At 55.2% G+C, this 15,791-nt stretch overlaps 1 protein-coding gene across 1 annotated transcript in view; it reads left to right on the forward strand.

Moving 5' to 3' along the window:
- The first annotated feature begins 5,383 nt into the window (after positions 1-5,383).
- Positions 5,384-15,791, forward strand: part of NECAB3 (N-terminal EF-hand calcium binding protein 3) — a 30,085-nt gene continuing 19,677 nt past the window's right edge. The window contains exons 1-3 of the mRNA XM_030232844.2: positions 5,384-6,116; positions 11,030-11,054; positions 12,189-12,297. Coding sequence (XP_030088704.2) covers positions 6,024-6,116; positions 11,030-11,054; positions 12,189-12,297 — 227 coding nt within the window. The 5' untranslated portion in view covers positions 5,384-6,023. The remainder of the gene's footprint in view (positions 6,117-11,029; positions 11,055-12,188; positions 12,298-15,791) is intronic.

Consider the following 15,791-nt stretch of genomic DNA (forward strand, 5'->3'; position numbering starts at 1 on the left):
CAGTGTCCAAATCACAGCAGCAGGGCCAGCCAAGGCCCTGCCACCCCCAAACCAGTGCCTGGCTGGGCAGTGTCACACCCAGGCTGTCGTGGGTGACTGTAGCCACACGTCTCTTCACAGAGAAAAGCAAGGCACAACTTCCCAAAAATATTTCTGGAATTTACATTCTCTGGACCTCAAAGGAAGAAAAAATTTCTTATTTACTGCTCCTGTGTTGTTCACAAGTAAAAGGCATTGTGAAAAACTGTTTACCTAAAGAGAATTAGTAATTAAATTCTAGTGTATTTTAATTCATTAACCAATTAAATCCATGTCAGCTGACAGTCACAAAATTCTAAACAGTTTAGTACAATTAAGTGCTTGTACAAATTCAGTTAAAATACAGTGTAATATAATATAGTAGAACAGCATAGTAATAGAATAGAATAATGTATATAGAGTAATAGAATAATATAGTATACAGAATAATATATAATAACAAAGCAATTAATTAGCCTTCTAATAAGATGGGGTCCTTCTCATAATTTCTCCCTGCCATGGGGGTCACACTGAATACCATGGGTGACCCCTGTGCCTGGGTGGGAAGAGCTGGGTTTGTCACCCTGCCAGCCCTTCAAATGGGGCTTTTTGACACAGTGACACTGGAACAGTATTGCTGCTGCTCTGATCCATGGCAGAGCCTGGGCAGGAGGACAGGACCAGGTGGGAGGGCACAGACCCTGCCTGCTGTGCCCTCCATTGCAGGGCTGGAGTTTATCCCCTGAGGTGGCAGGTGCTGGAGGTTTTATGAGTTACTGCAGGGTGCCCAGCCCAGCCGTATGCCAGCTCCTCCCCAGCCATCCCTCCTGCTCTCCTCTGCTTAGTCTGTGGTGATGGTGATGGTGATGGTGATCTGCAGTGCTACAAAGGGGAGACACCCAGTGTTGGGGAAGATGAAACAGAAAAGCCTTATAAATATGATTGCCTGGCAAAAGATTTTGAGAATATGTAAATATAAGTGAGATTGAAATGAAAGCAGCTTTGAGACACCTCAGTTCCTGAACACCTGGAAAACAATGGCATGGCCAGCTGAAGGCAATCCCCTTTTGATGGAACAACACCCTCTGCCTGCAGGCAGCTCCAAGGGTCAGAGCAGACCCCACTAGAAGGGGCCCAAAGAGGAGTTTTTAGGGTTTAAAATGTAACACAGTGTGGTGATGTAATGATTCTTACAGGCTGTATGTAAATGCTGTAGGATTTGTATCTTGTCCTAGATTGGTTGGTGAGAATTAGAATATTCAGCACAGAAGAAGATTTATGGCATTGTAATGGGAACCTCACTCTCTTATCCTCTCTTTTACTCATCCTCTCACTCTCTTTTACTCTTTTACTCTTTACTCTCTTATCCTCTTTTATTTTCTCTCTCATCCTCTTTACCACGCTCTTGCTTCTCTCTCTTTACCTCCCTCTCCCTCTTTGGGGCCTGCTCTGAGCTGTGGCTGGCAGCTCCCAGCAGGTCCCTGCCCCCAGGCTCTTTGCAATAAACCCCAAATTCCTGACTTGCCTTCAGAGATCTCTCGTGTCTGTCTGTCCCCACTGTCCTACCTTCTGCTGCTCCTACAGCCCAGCACAGGAAAAGGTTTTTGTGGAGCCAGGGGGCACAGGGAGAGGGGAGAGGACTTGCACTGCCATCCCCAGCTCCACAGGGCTGTTCCCACAGCCAGCCCACCCCAGCAGCAGCACAGCTCTGCCTCTTTCCCCCAAGAGAAGGCAAAGTGTCACAGACATATTTTATGAAAAATCCTTTTGCCAGGATCTTTTCTCCTGAGAAGCAGAGAAGTTTCAGCTTCTCCATGTTTTGCTGCTTTGGAGAATTGTTTACCCAGCATGGGAAATTGTTTTTACTTGATGACCAATGACAGCCACCTGTGTCAAGGCTGTGAGCTGTCACAAGATTTTCTTATTCATTCCTTTCTATTCCTTTCAAGCCTTCTGATGAAATCCTTTCTTCTATCCTTTTGGTATAATTATAATCTATAATTTTCTTTTAATATAATATATATCATAAAATAATAAATCAGCCTTCTGAAACATGGAGTCAGGATTCTCATCTCTCACCTTGTCCTGGGACCCCTGCAAACACCACCACAGCAAAGCTCTCTGATGGCATCACCATCACACTGTCCTCCCAGGGAACCTCCTGGCACTGCCACCCCCCTGGAGGCAGCCAGGGCAGGGACAGGGCTGTGTCCCACTGCAGCAGCACTGCCCAGCTCTGGGGGCTGCACTGCCAGCTCCACGTGAGCCACGTAAAAATAACCACTCTGCCTCCCAGGATGATTCATGATGCAGCTGAAGGGCTTCCCTCTGCTATTTCGGGTGCCTGGAGAGGGAGCTGATGGTAGAACAGCACATGGCAGCCTTGGGAAGCAGCCCCAGGCACTGCCTGGTTTGATTTATCTGCTCCAAAGCTGCTTTTCTCTGCCAGGTGAAGGCAGCAAGTCAGGGGATGGGCACCTTGCACTCATCCTGCCTGCTCCTGGGGCTCTCAGCTCATTGCCAGGAGTGTCACCCCACAGGGACCATATCCACCCCTCCTGGGGCTGCAGTGGTGGCCCTGCTGGCACTGGGAAATGCTGGGCAGGATCTGGCCACGGTGCTGAGCCCAGGCAGCCCCAAGGTGTCCTGGCCCTGTGCTGTAGAGCTGGGATCCGGGGGGTCAGGAGAGCTCCACAGCGGGGTGAGCTCTGGGACAGCCTGGCAGTGCCATTAATGCCCCCCATAAGGGTTTGTACCTTTAACCTAATCCCCCTCAGAGGGTCCTAGAGGGGTTTGGGGTCTCTCTAGGCAGGGGTGTCCTGCCCCACTTCTGCATCCCACCCCACCCTTCCCTATTTCCACTTCCAAAAACCTCTCCTGTTTCCCCCAAGAGGAGGGAGCTCAGGGAGCTGAAGAGCAGCATGGTTTATTTCTGGGATGCTGGTGAGTGGCTGCTCCCTCTAATTCCTCCCTGCTGAGGAGCTGGGGAGCAGAGCAGAGCCCTGGTGTCCCCCCCAGCTAGGTCCATGTCCCCCTTACCTGCCGTGGCTTTCTGGGAGTTGGGAGCACCTGCCACCTCCTGCCATCAGCAGTTTGCCTGAACTTCACCCTCACTGTCAGGCTGTCAGGCTGTTCCTCCCCACATGGAAACTCATGCTGACTCCCAAGGATCCCACTGGGCACCAAGTGTGGATTTTGGGGGCAGATGGGAGTGTGGGAAGCCCTACCAAGGGGGGGGGGATTTTGATCCAGGGCAGATCCTCACCATCACCCAAGCCCCTTCCCTGCTCCCCGGCAAGGTGAGCCCCTGTCCCTGCTGCACCCCTGGCCTGTGCTTTGTTCCTGCTCCCATTTCAGATGGATTTGATGATGGCCACACTCAACAGCTCCAGCCCTTGGAGCTCTCTGCCTCCCTGGGGACAGGGACAGCCCCGTGCCAAGGGCAGGGAGTGCACGTGCACCCTGGAGCCCTTGGATGCCCCTGCCAGGGCCCAGCTGTGCTTTTTCCACCTCTTTTGCCTTGCACACACCTGGAACAGCTGGAAGATGGTAAAAAAAGCTGTGATGCCGTGGGCTCAGCTTGGAGCACATGGTCCCAGGGGGAGCAGGAGGTGAGCGAGCTCCACGTGCTGCAGTCGGTCACGTTGGGGTGGGCAAGGAGCTTGGACCTGAGACCAGGCTTAAGCAGAGCTGAGCTCAGCAATCAGGGCGTCCTGGAGAGCTCCATGTGAAAGCAGAGGTGGGGCTGAGGGAGGCAAAGCCTGCCTGGGATTTTGCAAAATCCAAGCAAAACTGGTTCATGCTCCTTTCTCAGGAATTCAGGCACAAGGCCCCAAGTGCCTGTGCCAGTGTTACTGATAGACAAATTGATACCAGAAAAAAAAAGGAAAAGAGGAATAAATTTAGTCACTAATTCTTTGGTCACTACCCTGATATTTTATTTGCCTTCCTGCTTCTGAGAGCTTCTACTGGGATGTGTCAATCTACCTTCAAAGCCAGATTATTCTGTAATTTCTGTGTGCTACTCATGGAGACAGATATAAGATAGTTTCTTTAAATTTAGCCCTATGCACAGGTGCTGTGAGTTTGCTTTGGATACAGCAGAATTGTAAGGGTTCAATATGTAAAATTTGTGAAAAAGAAAACATTAATATAATATTAATGTAAATTAAATTCTACTCATTTCCCAGCAATTACCATTCTCAATTCCTTTTGCATCATTTTGGAAGTCTTAAACTCAGAAGGCAAGGGGTTGCTAGGAGCCATAATGCAACCTGTATTTCATCTTCATTCTCTTCCTAAATTCTTCTGCTTGGAAAAGAATGGCACAAGGCCTGCAATATGCTCCAAAAATTTTTACTAGAGGACAGCTCCTCCTCTTCCTCCTCCTCCTCCTCGTGTCCCCCAGCCAGCTGGGGTAGGGTGGGGGTCACATCTCTGGAGGTACCAGGATCCTGGCATGTTGCTGGCACCACCAGGAACTCATTTGGAGCCACCCTGGGATTCAGGGGACCACTCCAGGGCCACCAAAACCACAACGGGACCTCCTGTGGTCAAACTGGGGCCAGCCCAGGGCCAGCTGAAGCAACCAGGACTTTCCCAGTGCCATCAGTGTCCATGTTGGGACCACCTGTGGTCAAACTGGGACCAACTGGGACAATCAGGGCTGACCCAAAGCCTACAGCGACTGCTGGGACCACCTGTAGACAAACTGGGACCAACTGGAGCCACAGTGGGACAACCAGGACCAGCCATGACCACACTATGAGCACAAGTGGTAAAACTGGGGCAGCCCCAGGGCCATCTGGGGCAACCAGAGCTACCCTGGGGGCAAGAGCAACCGCACTGGGATCATCCATGGCTCAGCTGGGACCACCTGGGGCCACATTGGTGTGATCAGGACTGCAGTGACATCAACAGCAACCACACTGGGACCACCCATGGTCAAACTGGGACCACCTGGGGCCTCGCTTAGGGCTACGGTGGGGTCAACAACGACCACACTGGGACCATCCATCACCAGACTAGAGCCACCCCAGGGCCAGCTGAGGCACCCAGGGCTACAGCGGGGCCAGCAGTGACCACACCGAGACCACCTGTGGCCACACTGGGATCAGCTGGGGCAACCAGGGCTACTGTGGGGCCAGCACTGAGACCAATGGTCACACTGGGGCACTCAGGGACGGTCACAGAACCCAGCAGCGGGAGCCGACCGGGCTGTTTTGGGTCCAACCGGGACCACCCCCGGGTCCAGTGGGCTCCGGACCCAGCGCGGCCCCGCCCCTCTCCCCTACGCCAAGCCCATTGGTGATTCTTGGTGTCAATCAGAGCCTGTGACCAATCGTATGGCGGCGGGGGCGGGCCCTCCGCAGAGCCAAAGTTGGCTGGGGCGGCGGAGCCGCTCGGCTGAGTCGGGATCGGCGGGGCGCGATCTGCGTACGGACCGAGCCCAACCGAGCCGGGCTGGGCCGAACCGATCCGAGCCAACTAAACCGAGCCGAGCCGCCCTGCCGAACCGAACTGAGTCCAGCCGAAGGACCCCTGCCGAACCGAAGAGAGCCGCACCGAACAGAGCCGAATCCATCCCTATAGCACCGAACCGAACCGAAGCCGTTCCTCCGGCACGCAGCTGATCTCTAAGGCGCGGAACCAGACCCATCCCTACCGCACCGAGGCCGTTCTTTCCGCACCCAGCCCATCTCTACGGTACCGCACCGCGCCGTGCCCTACGGCACCGCACCGAACCCATCCGTGCAGCAGCGCCCCTGCCCTGCGGTACCGCACCGCATCCCGGGCACCGCACCGAACCCGTGCCCTGCGGTACCGCACCGCATCCCGGGCACCGCACCGAACCCGTACCCTGCGGTACCGCACCGCATCCCGGGCACCGCACCGAACCCGTACCCTGCGGTACCGCACCGCATCCCAGGGCACCGCACCGCGCCCTAAGGCACTGCACCCTCCGGCTCCGCTCCGGTGCCCGCAGCACCGCGCCCGGCGGGACCATGATGTCGTGTGCCGAGCTGCTGGCCGTGTGCCTGCTCTCCGCAGATCGCGGCCCCAAGCTCCACCGCCAGCCGCTGCCCATCTTCCACGACGTGAGTACCGCGGGCGGGACCCCCGTGCCCCGCTCGGGGAGCCGCCGCACGGCTGGCGTCGGGGTGAGGCTCCTTCCCGGAGGAACCGGCCCGAGGGATGCGCCCGGGCCAGCCTGATCGTGATGGCTTCAGTAATGATGTCGTGTCCTTCTGCTGAATGCTGGGCCTCTGGTGGCTGGGAACAGCCCACGCCTCATCCAGAGCCGGCTGTCATGACTCCCGCAGCGGGAGCTGTGTGGCAGGAAGGCTGTGGAAGGTTCCCTGGAGCTGTTCACAGCCATGGGATCCAGCACTCGAGCGTTGCCTGCGGCAGCCCCCGGGTGCAGCCCTTGTCCCTGCTCGCTCCCGACGCTCCGGGATTGTGGAGGAGGATGCTCCGTGCGGGTTGGAGGTTGCCTCGGCATCCTGGCGGCTGTGGGTGGCACGGGGGAGTTGGAAATGCAGGTGACGGCTCTCTTTGTGTTCGGGGATGCTGGCACAGTTCCTCCTGTCACACCGCGTCCCCTCCTGTGACAGGGGCCGGGGCTCCAGGGGAGGCGGTGCATGCCGGCCATGTGCCAGGGCCAGTGGCACAGCCATGGCCAGAGCCACCCCTGGAGCACCTCCGCGGGGCTCGGCCCTCCTGCTCCTGCCCAAATCGCCCCGGTGACAGAGCCCTGGCATTGCCGGGTGTCCGGCACCGCTGCGCTCTGAGCCACCCTGTGGACCAGGGACATGCGGGGACAGAGGTGCTGCCCCTGCCCTCCCGCAGGGAGGAGGAGGAGAAAGCCAGCGAGGGTTAAGGATGAGGTGCCCGGGCACCTGCACAGCCCAGGTCGGTGCCAGCTGTCACGTCCCAGCTGTCATCTCTGTCCTGACCCGCTCCAGGCTCACCCCCGTGCCCCAGCCCATCACAGAGGAGGGAAACAGCAGATCCCGGGCAGCACTTTGGGAAGGTGAATGCCACGTCTTGTCCAGTCCAAACCTCCTGGCATGCCCAGGGAGGCGCCGGGGAGCGCGGCCGTGGTGCCGCTCAGCTGCCAGCTGGGGGTCAGGGTCTCTCTCCTGCCTGGGGGGCTCGGGCTGCCAGGCTCTCCAGCCTGCATCATTAACCGCGCTAATTACTTGGCTGAGGGGAGGTGGGCAGGAGGGGGCGGGTGGTGACAGCTGTGTTCCAGCTCAGCTCCTCAGGGCACTCGTTGAGTCGCACATCCATCCCTCAGGGTGTCATTAAAGCAATTAAAATGGGAAATGTTAACAACGCTAGCAGCTGCTTTCCGGGTTCTGACGGCTTCTCTTCCTCTGTCCTGTGACTCCTTTGCTCCCACCTTTGCTCCGGAGCTTGGCAGGGTGAGTTTAATCTCTGCACCTTTGGGTCTGGGCACTTGGCCGGTGCCCAGCTGCCCCCCAGGCTGGTCGGGCTGAGCATCCTTCGGCATCAGGGCAGGAGCCCCGCCTGCCTCCTGGCAGCGCTGCCCACCACACATCCCAGAGGCTGCTGCTCCTCTGGGACCCGCCAGCACATCTCCTGCCTTTGGGAGAAGTGAGGAGGAGGAGGAGGGCAAGGAGGGCTTTGCTCGAGAGGCTTCGCTGCAGGCGCGGTGCGAACCGCAGTGCTGCCATGGCCCAGTGCAGCATCTCCAGCCTCGGGGAGATTCGTCCTCAGGCTGGAGCCCGGGGCTTGCTCTGTCCCCTGCCGGGACACGGGAGCTTCAGGAAGGACGGCGCTCTGGTGCCTGGCCTCCCCCTGCCGCGGGTCCATGTCGCATTGTCCCCAGGGCAGCTGTCCCCTCCCCAGCAGCCGCGGCTGCCTCCAGACCTGCAGGCAGGGAGGAATCCTATATTCTCCTTCCTTTCTGGGGTACCTGTGGGGCTCATCCCATAAATAAATGCTGTTTCAGTGCCTCTTCCCTCAGTCCCGTGAGGCTGTGGCTGCTGTGGCACAAGCCCGAGGGCTGAGGGAAGCATCCCGGGCTCCAGGCAGTGCCCCCGTGCCTCTGGGGGTGCACCCTGAGGCAAGAGAGGGATTCCTTGTAGGGCCCTAATCCCACTCCCAGCCTGGCTTTGCATCACCTTGCCCTGGCTTTGTCCAGGGTGCTGTCCTCACTGGGGACAGTGCTCAGCTGCCATCCCTGAGCATGTGCCAGTGCCCAGGGACAGCACCGGCTCTGTGGAGTGTGGAAAGGGCTCTGTGCTGCTTGGGCTGGGCTGGAGCCCGTCCTGGGCTCAGGCAGCCAGAGCCCTGCCGTGCCAGGGGCTCTGCAGCAGACGTGGCCTTACCCCGGGGGCACTCACAGCTCCTGCCTGAGCCACCTTCCTTTGGAGCTCCAGGCAGGGGTCGGGTGTGCACTGCCTCGTGTAACTCACTGAGCCTTGTGAGTGAGGAACAGGCGTCCACTCTGTGTGCTGAGGCTCCTGCTGAAGCCAGGATGGGCTCAGCCAGGATTAGAGACCTCCTCAGCCCCAGGGGATCTCCCCTGAAGTTGTGTTCTGCCTCTGAGCCTGCAGACAAGCCCTGCTGAGCAAGGCCAGCCCGTGAGTGGGAAATGTTTGCCCGTGCTCGAAGTGCCTGGGTGACATTTGGCTGTCTCTGGGATGAGCTAGGTGGCCTCTGTGACACCTGGAGCCACAGAGGTGTCACTACATGAGCCATGTGTCCCTCTGATGACACAGAGCTCTGCAGGATGAAGCTTCTGCCTTGATGGAGAGTCCATGGCAGGGTGGGACCCATGGGTGTGGCATTCACAGTCTCTGGAAAAATCCCTTACTCAGGATTTTCCTCCTGGGAAGCTGAGAAGCCTCAGAGAAAAGGAAAACAATTCTGATCTCATTTGCTTCTCCTGTGCTGTGCTCACATGTGGAATGTGTTTGGAGATTGTTCACCCACAGGTGATTGTTCCATTGCATTCTGCTGGGAGTTGTTTTCACTCTTTGGCCACTCAGGGCCAGGCTGTGTCAGGGCTCTGGAGAGAGTCACCAGTTTGCATTGTTATCTTTTCAGCATTCTGTCTGTATCCTTTCTCTATTCTTTAGTGTAGTATAGAATAGTGTTTTTTAAATAATATATAGTATAATAAAATAGTAAATGAGCCTTCTGAGAACATGGAGTCAGATTTACCATTCCTGCCTTCATTGGAGCACTCCCTGTAAATACAGTACCACAGATGCTGCCCCTGGAGGAACCCGTTAGCCTGGAGAAAGCTTTGCTCTAAAATCCAGAGAAATCACCAGTGTTTGGGAGCTGCAGGTTCCCATCTCAGCTCCGCAGTGTGTGCTGTGTGGTGCTCAGGGAGTGCCCACCCCCTCTCCTGGCTGGCTGGGATCCTGGGGATGGTTGGTTCCCTGATGCTGCTCAGCCCAAGGCAGCCCCAGCTCCTCAGCTTGGGGCAGGAGGAGTTCAATGTGCTCACAGGAGCATCCTCCAAGGAGCTGTCCCTGCTCCTGGTTCCGGCCCCAGGGAAGGAACCAGGGAGCTCCAGCCCTAGAAAAGCCTCTGCCCAGCTGCAGGCTTGGGGGGTTTTCCTGGGCAGCTCCTGCTTTGCCTCAGTTTCTCAGGGGGATGTCAGGGCCTCGGGACACGCACAGAGCTGGCAGTGCAGGAGGGGCAGCGCTGCCTCTGCCTGTGCAGCCACCAGGGCTGCTTGGGGGGCAGCGTGGGGGCAAGAATAGAAAAGTTCTGTGTGCTTTCACAGCCCTTTTTTCCTTCCTAACCTTTCTTCAGACCTGCAGATTTCTTCATTAGCCAGTGTAGTAAATCAAGGCAACCCTGATGAAGAGGAGGACTCCATTGATATCAGAAGGCTAATAATTACTTTATTATACTGTATTGTTCTACATTATATTACACTATATTACACTGAATCTGCCAAGCACTCAACTGTACTCCCTGCCCAGCATCTCATGTCTGTCAGTGACAGTCCCCACACACACACCTGGATCCAGTTGGTCAGTGAATCAAAACACTCACACCAGAATCCAATTACTAATTCCCTTCAGGTAAACAATCTTCCACCAAGCATTCCACTTGTGAACAACACAGGAGCAGTAAATGAGATAAGAATTGTTGTTTCTTTCTCTGAGGTTCCTCGATGTGATTCCCAGAAATATCCTTGGGAAGTTGTGCCTTGCTTTTCTCTGGGAAGAGAAATGTGGCCCCAAGCCAGGATGATATAAAGGACAGTTTCCACATAGACAATTTTACGTGGTTGCCTCCATTAGGATGTGCTGGACAAACCCTGGGAAAACATTGCCAGGCCTCAGGAGTGATGCTCTTCCTCACTGGAGTCAGCCCAGCAATTCCTGGTGAATCAGATCCCAGCAGGGCTGAGCAGCCCCAGCTTCCTCCTGGGTCATGGGAGAAGCCTCATGGTTGGGAATCTGTGTTGAGACCCTGAACTGGAGCAGCTCTCCAGCTGTGCTCTGGGCAGAAGCAGTTACAGATTAATTAATTCATGAATGATTAATTACAGGGAGTGTGCATGCCGAGGTGCTGTGGGAAGGGCTGTGCTGAGGGGTGGTTACAAAGCTCAGGGCAGGAGCTGCTCCTCGGTGCAGGTGCTGGAGTGCTGGTGATGCACAAAGTGCTTCCTTGCAGACTGGGTTTATTTCTAATGTTCTTTCTTTTAAATGGACTGAAAAATTAAACAGTTGCCATCACGAGGATGTAGTCTGCTTCGCCTCTGTGTTCTCTAAAGGTGCTTGCTGTGAGTGCTGGGCTCACTCAGCCAAGAGCTCTGGTCATTAGAGGCAAGAAATGGGTTTAATCATTGGCAAAGGGGAATTTCCCAGAGCAGCCTGTGCAGTCCCAACAGCTGGGGCTTCTCCCTGCGCTCCTGGTGGTGATTTTCCGTGGTGCTGGGTGCTGCCTGGCTCACTGTTCAGCGGCCCTTCTGTCCCTGCTGCCACGCTGAGCCCTGTTGTGTTTTGTCTTGCAGATTTTCCGGCGAGCCGACAAGAATGGTGAGTGCTTTGTTCCTGCTGCTGCCTCCCCCTCCCTGCCTGGCTCCTTCCCACTGGGAGCTTTGGCTGGAAGAGGGAGGGTGGCAAATGCTTTTGTGCTGATTCCAGAGCCTGCCCAGGGGCTGGGGAGTGGGCTCCCCCAGTTCCCCAACCATGCACCACGCAGGACACAGCCCCTTCCAAGCCCTTCTCCTGCCCAGGGGCTGTCAGGATTCTGTTTGGTCCCTCACAGGATTGATTCTGTCTCTGTGCCCAGTCCAGGGTTTTACAGAGCAGAAGGGACCCTCAGACAGAGTTGTTTGCAAATTCCTGCAAATGTAGGAAACATGGGGTTTGGGGAGTGCAGGATTTGGTGTTGTTTGAAGGCTGTGCTGGTGCCCTGCTGTCTCCATGGTGGCTTGGACAGGCCTTCTCCCCTGGCCTTGTCCCTTGCACTGGCATTAAGTTCCTTGCACTGTCAGCTACTTAATATTTCAAGTACAAATATTTGCTCAAAATTTGCTGCCAGACTGAAGAGTATTCCAAAGCTAGGAAGCAACTCCAAGCAGATCTGCTGTGCTGCTGTTGTGTCCCAAAGCTTTAGTGATGATGGAAAAGTTTCACCCTCCTGGCTGGGGGATCCTGTTTCTGGGTGCCCCTGGAGCCCCTGGCATTTGGGAGTTAGGCTCTGCCACCCAGTTTTTGATCCAGCACCCATAAACCAAGGAGTCCTAAATCACAAGGGATATCCCTGAGCCTTCCCACACTCTCTTGGCCTCTTTTCCTTCATGGTAGATTAGAACATGCTTTTATTGCAGATCACAATGCAGCCCAGGAGTTGAAGTCCTCTACAGAGAGAAAGGAAAAAGCTCTTGAGTCCACGGAGAGCACTTTCTTTCCATGGAAATCTGATGCTGCCCTCAGTGTGCTGTTTGTTCTTGGACAGTCTGTGTGCCTTTCTGAGAACACCTTTAGGAAAGGGCTGAAATTCCCACCTGCAATTCCAGCAGTGTTTTTGCTGGGCTGGTGGGCCAGGCTCTCAGGGAGATTTGTGCTGTAATTATCATGCAGAACACGCCCAGCCCGGTCCCACGCAGGGCTGGGATGCTGCTTTCCACAGATATATAATTATTCTTCCCTTCTCTTTGAATGCAGATGATGGGAAGCTGTCATTTGAGGAGTTCAAGAACTATTTCTCTGATGGCATCCTGAGCTCGGAGGAGCTGTGGGAGTTGTTCAGTGGCATTGACAGGCGTCACTCAGAGTGAGTACCATGGTGGGGGCACTGAGGAGATGCAGGAGAAGCTAAAACTGCCTGACTGGAGGTGGAGGAGGTTGGGAGGCGGGTGTGATAAATAGTCAGGGTGAGACAAACCCACCTCTTGCCACAGGCAGGTGTTCAGAGCCACTGAATACTAGCAGCCAGCCCTGGGAGTGCTGAGAGCAGCCATGGGTTTCCTGCAGCTCCAGAGGGTGAGCAGGCACTGAAAATGCCATTCTTGTGGTTTGGAAAATGTGCTCCAGGAATAGCCAGCCCGTGGAGCAGGCTGTGTGCCTGCAGGAGCCTGTGCTGGTGTGGGGACACACAAAGTCACAGACTCTGCCACTGCTGACTCAGGAACTGCTTGGCACTTATGTAAGAGCTGCTTTCCACCACAAGTGGGTCTGGTGTGTGCAATGGGAATTTAGGGCAGCTACTTTAAAAAAAAGCCCCACAGATCAGGAGAAGGAATTGTGTTCAGCTCTGGTCTCCTCGTGAGTGGTGCTATCCAGAGGGCTCTGCTGGGCTCAGCTGGGATTCTCATCCCAGCTTTTTGGGTGGTTTTGGCCTCACTGGGGTCTCTCTGCCCAGCTGGGTGCTGGATGAGAATCCCAGCTGAGCCCAGCAGAGCCCTCTGGATAGCACCACTCACTAAAGCTTTAGTGATGATGGGAAAGTTTCACTCTCAATCCAGCAGGTGGGTTTGGTGCTGTGTTTGTCATGTCCAGGGCTGGAATTTGTGTTTCCTCATCCCTGCCAGGCTGACCTGAGGAGGGGCAGTAGCAGAGACCCCCATGCCCAGACCCCTCCTGACCCCCACCCACCCCTGGAACCTGCAGGGCCCCCGAGCTGACAGCTGGGAACATGAATATTTCAGAGGTCTCCCACATTTCTTGTTGCCCTTCCAGAGAGCCCCATGCCCTCCTCTGTCCACCTCCCACCCCTCTGGCTCTCAGGTGGGAGGCTGGGGCCTGTGCATCACACACCTCTGCTGGGGTCACTTCAGAGTGACTGCATCTCCACACGAGGCTGTTCTTGTTCTGCATTTCAGAAAGTGGTTCCATAAAGTGTCCCCTCACTTTAATTCTGTGACATTTCAAAGTCTATGTTGAAGCCAAATTCAGCTCTGGATGGCAGCAGGTTCTGCAGCAGGTCCATGGCTTTGTGTGGCTGACCCAGAGCTCCACACCAGCTCTGGCAGTGGCACAGTGAGGTTCATCTTCCTGGAGAAGAGCATTTTCATCCTCTGAAACATCTGGGTGAGGAGAGACTGATGTTTTTGGAAGTATGAGAGCTCCATAGCTGCACCCAGAACTGCAGGGCTTGAATGCCTGCCCTGTGAAACCTGCCCAGGGAAGTGCTGTTTGGATTTTACCTGTCCTTCTGTCCTGCACCTCTTGGGGAAATTTAGAAAAGTAAGCTCTGGGAAATGCATCTTTCCATGAGGGTGTTCAGGAACTGGGTGCAGATTGCTCAGGGCCTTTGACCTGGAGCCACAAGGGATGGAAGTGCTGACCTGGTGCCTCTTCAAGTCTTTGGGTGTAAATAACCTCCAGCCTGTGATAGTGGGGAAGAAGGGATTTGAGTGGATTCCCTCTCCTCTCTTCCCTCAGAGACTGCAGCATCTGCCAGCCCCAGATGATGGAGAGCGACTGAAACACTCTGTGTCACACAAAAAAGGTTTGGAAAGCAGATCTGTGATGGCAGTGGAGGTTCCCAACATGATAAATGATAAAAATAAAAAAAAACCCAGTCTGCTTTTCTGCAGCTGATTGCTGTTTTCTTGCATAAATTCCAGGCACATTCTGACAAAATCCCAACAGCATAATGATGACAAGCTCCTCCATCATCAGTTCAGGCTTAATTACAGTTAATCAGTGGTTTGAGCACAGTCAAAATACAGCTATGGGAGATGTGGAGAGTCTCAGGATGAGTGCTCTGGAGGCAGAGGATGGCTCTTCTCCTGGAGTGGGAATGGCAGAGAGGAAAGCCTGCTGCCCCTGGCAGCCCTGCAAAATGGGTCAGCGTTTGGTGCTCACATCCTGTGCGTGAGCTCCACCCCGGTTTTGGTGGGAATTACTTCTGGCCCCGGCAGCCCCGGCGTTTGCCTGCTGTGCTCTGTCCTGCCCCTGCCTGTGCCCCAGGGCTGCTGCAGCCTCTGGGACATGGGAGAGGTTCCCCTGCAGGGCTGCTGGTGGAGCAGGCTGCAGATCTCCCCCTGGACAGCTCCCAGAGGGATTTCTGCCACGAGATGTTGTGCATTGGTTCAGTGTTCTGTGGTTTAGTGATTGATTAGTTAACATTTCTTTTTAAGCAGCAAGCAGCCAAGATATAAAGAGTTGTTAATAACCTTGGGAGCCACAGGGTGGGGGTTGGTGGCAGCTCCTTGTCACACCTTGCTGGAGCTGGGATGGCAGTGAGCTGAGCTGGTGGCTCTTTGCTCCTGCTGAAACCAGTCCCAGCCCCAGGTGCTCACTGGGACCAGTGCAAATGCCTGGATAATGTGTGCACAAAGTGTCCACACCCCCTCTGTGGTGACTTTTACCCTTCTCTCAGGTGGGAGCCAGGGTTTCCCTGCAGTGCCAGCCCTGGGGTGCAGCTCTGGCAGGCTGTGCTGTGCGTGCTGCAGTGCCAGGGCTCTTGCAGCACTGCAGCAGCTCTGCAGGCTCCAGGCAGCTGCCAGAAATAAAGGGGGAAACTTCAGAAGGAGCAAAACCTTTTTCCAGTGCACACTGGTGCCCCAAACCCCCGTGTCTGTCAGGCAGAGCTGCCCAGAGATGGATCAGCAAAGTTGGGCAGAGTGGAGGTGGCAGAGTGAGGGGCTGTGGCTTTGCAGGTTTATCTGGATCGAGTCTCAAGGGAAACACAATTTTTTTCTCCACTTTACAAAGTGCCTGCAGTGCCAGGTCAGTGTGCAGAGCCCTGCCTAAATCAGCTGCAGTGTGTTTAAAATAGCTGAGCTGAATGCCAGCCTCACCCTGCCCCTCTGTGCTGCCTCAGAGCTCCAGGTGCAGTCCCAGAGCAGTCTGCAGCCCCCTGCCCTGGCTCTGCCACCCCTCACACCAAAACACTGCCCTGCTTTGGACCACTGCCCGCTGCTAAAGTGCTCTCAATGGAGCCCAGAAGAAAAGGAGAGGCAGAAACAGCCTTTGATAAGCCCAAGGAAGATTTTTGCCTTAATTATTTCACCTTAAATGGCATTTTGGACACTTCACACACTGTTCTCCGATTTTACATGGGGGTGTTTTTGTCCCTGTGCCCTGTGAGCAGGGTCAGGGGGGGACAGGGTGATGTGGCCGTGGTTTCCCACCCCTGGGCAGCAGCACTGCAGCGTTCCTTGTGCTGGGAGCCTGGCAAACTCCAGGTATTGCCACTTCCCCCACGTGTGACAGCACTTAAACACTTCAGAAACACTTGAAAAGCTCTCTTTGGGGCTCTCTTCCACTTTTCCAATCAGGATTAAAATTGGCTCTAATCATCTGGGGGATTTTGAGGCA

The sequence above is a fragment of the Serinus canaria genome, chromosome 20 (assembly GCF_022539315.1).
Source record: "Serinus canaria isolate serCan28SL12 chromosome 20, serCan2020, whole genome shotgun sequence".
Classification (NCBI taxonomy): domain Eukaryota; kingdom Metazoa; phylum Chordata; class Aves; order Passeriformes; family Fringillidae; genus Serinus; species Serinus canaria.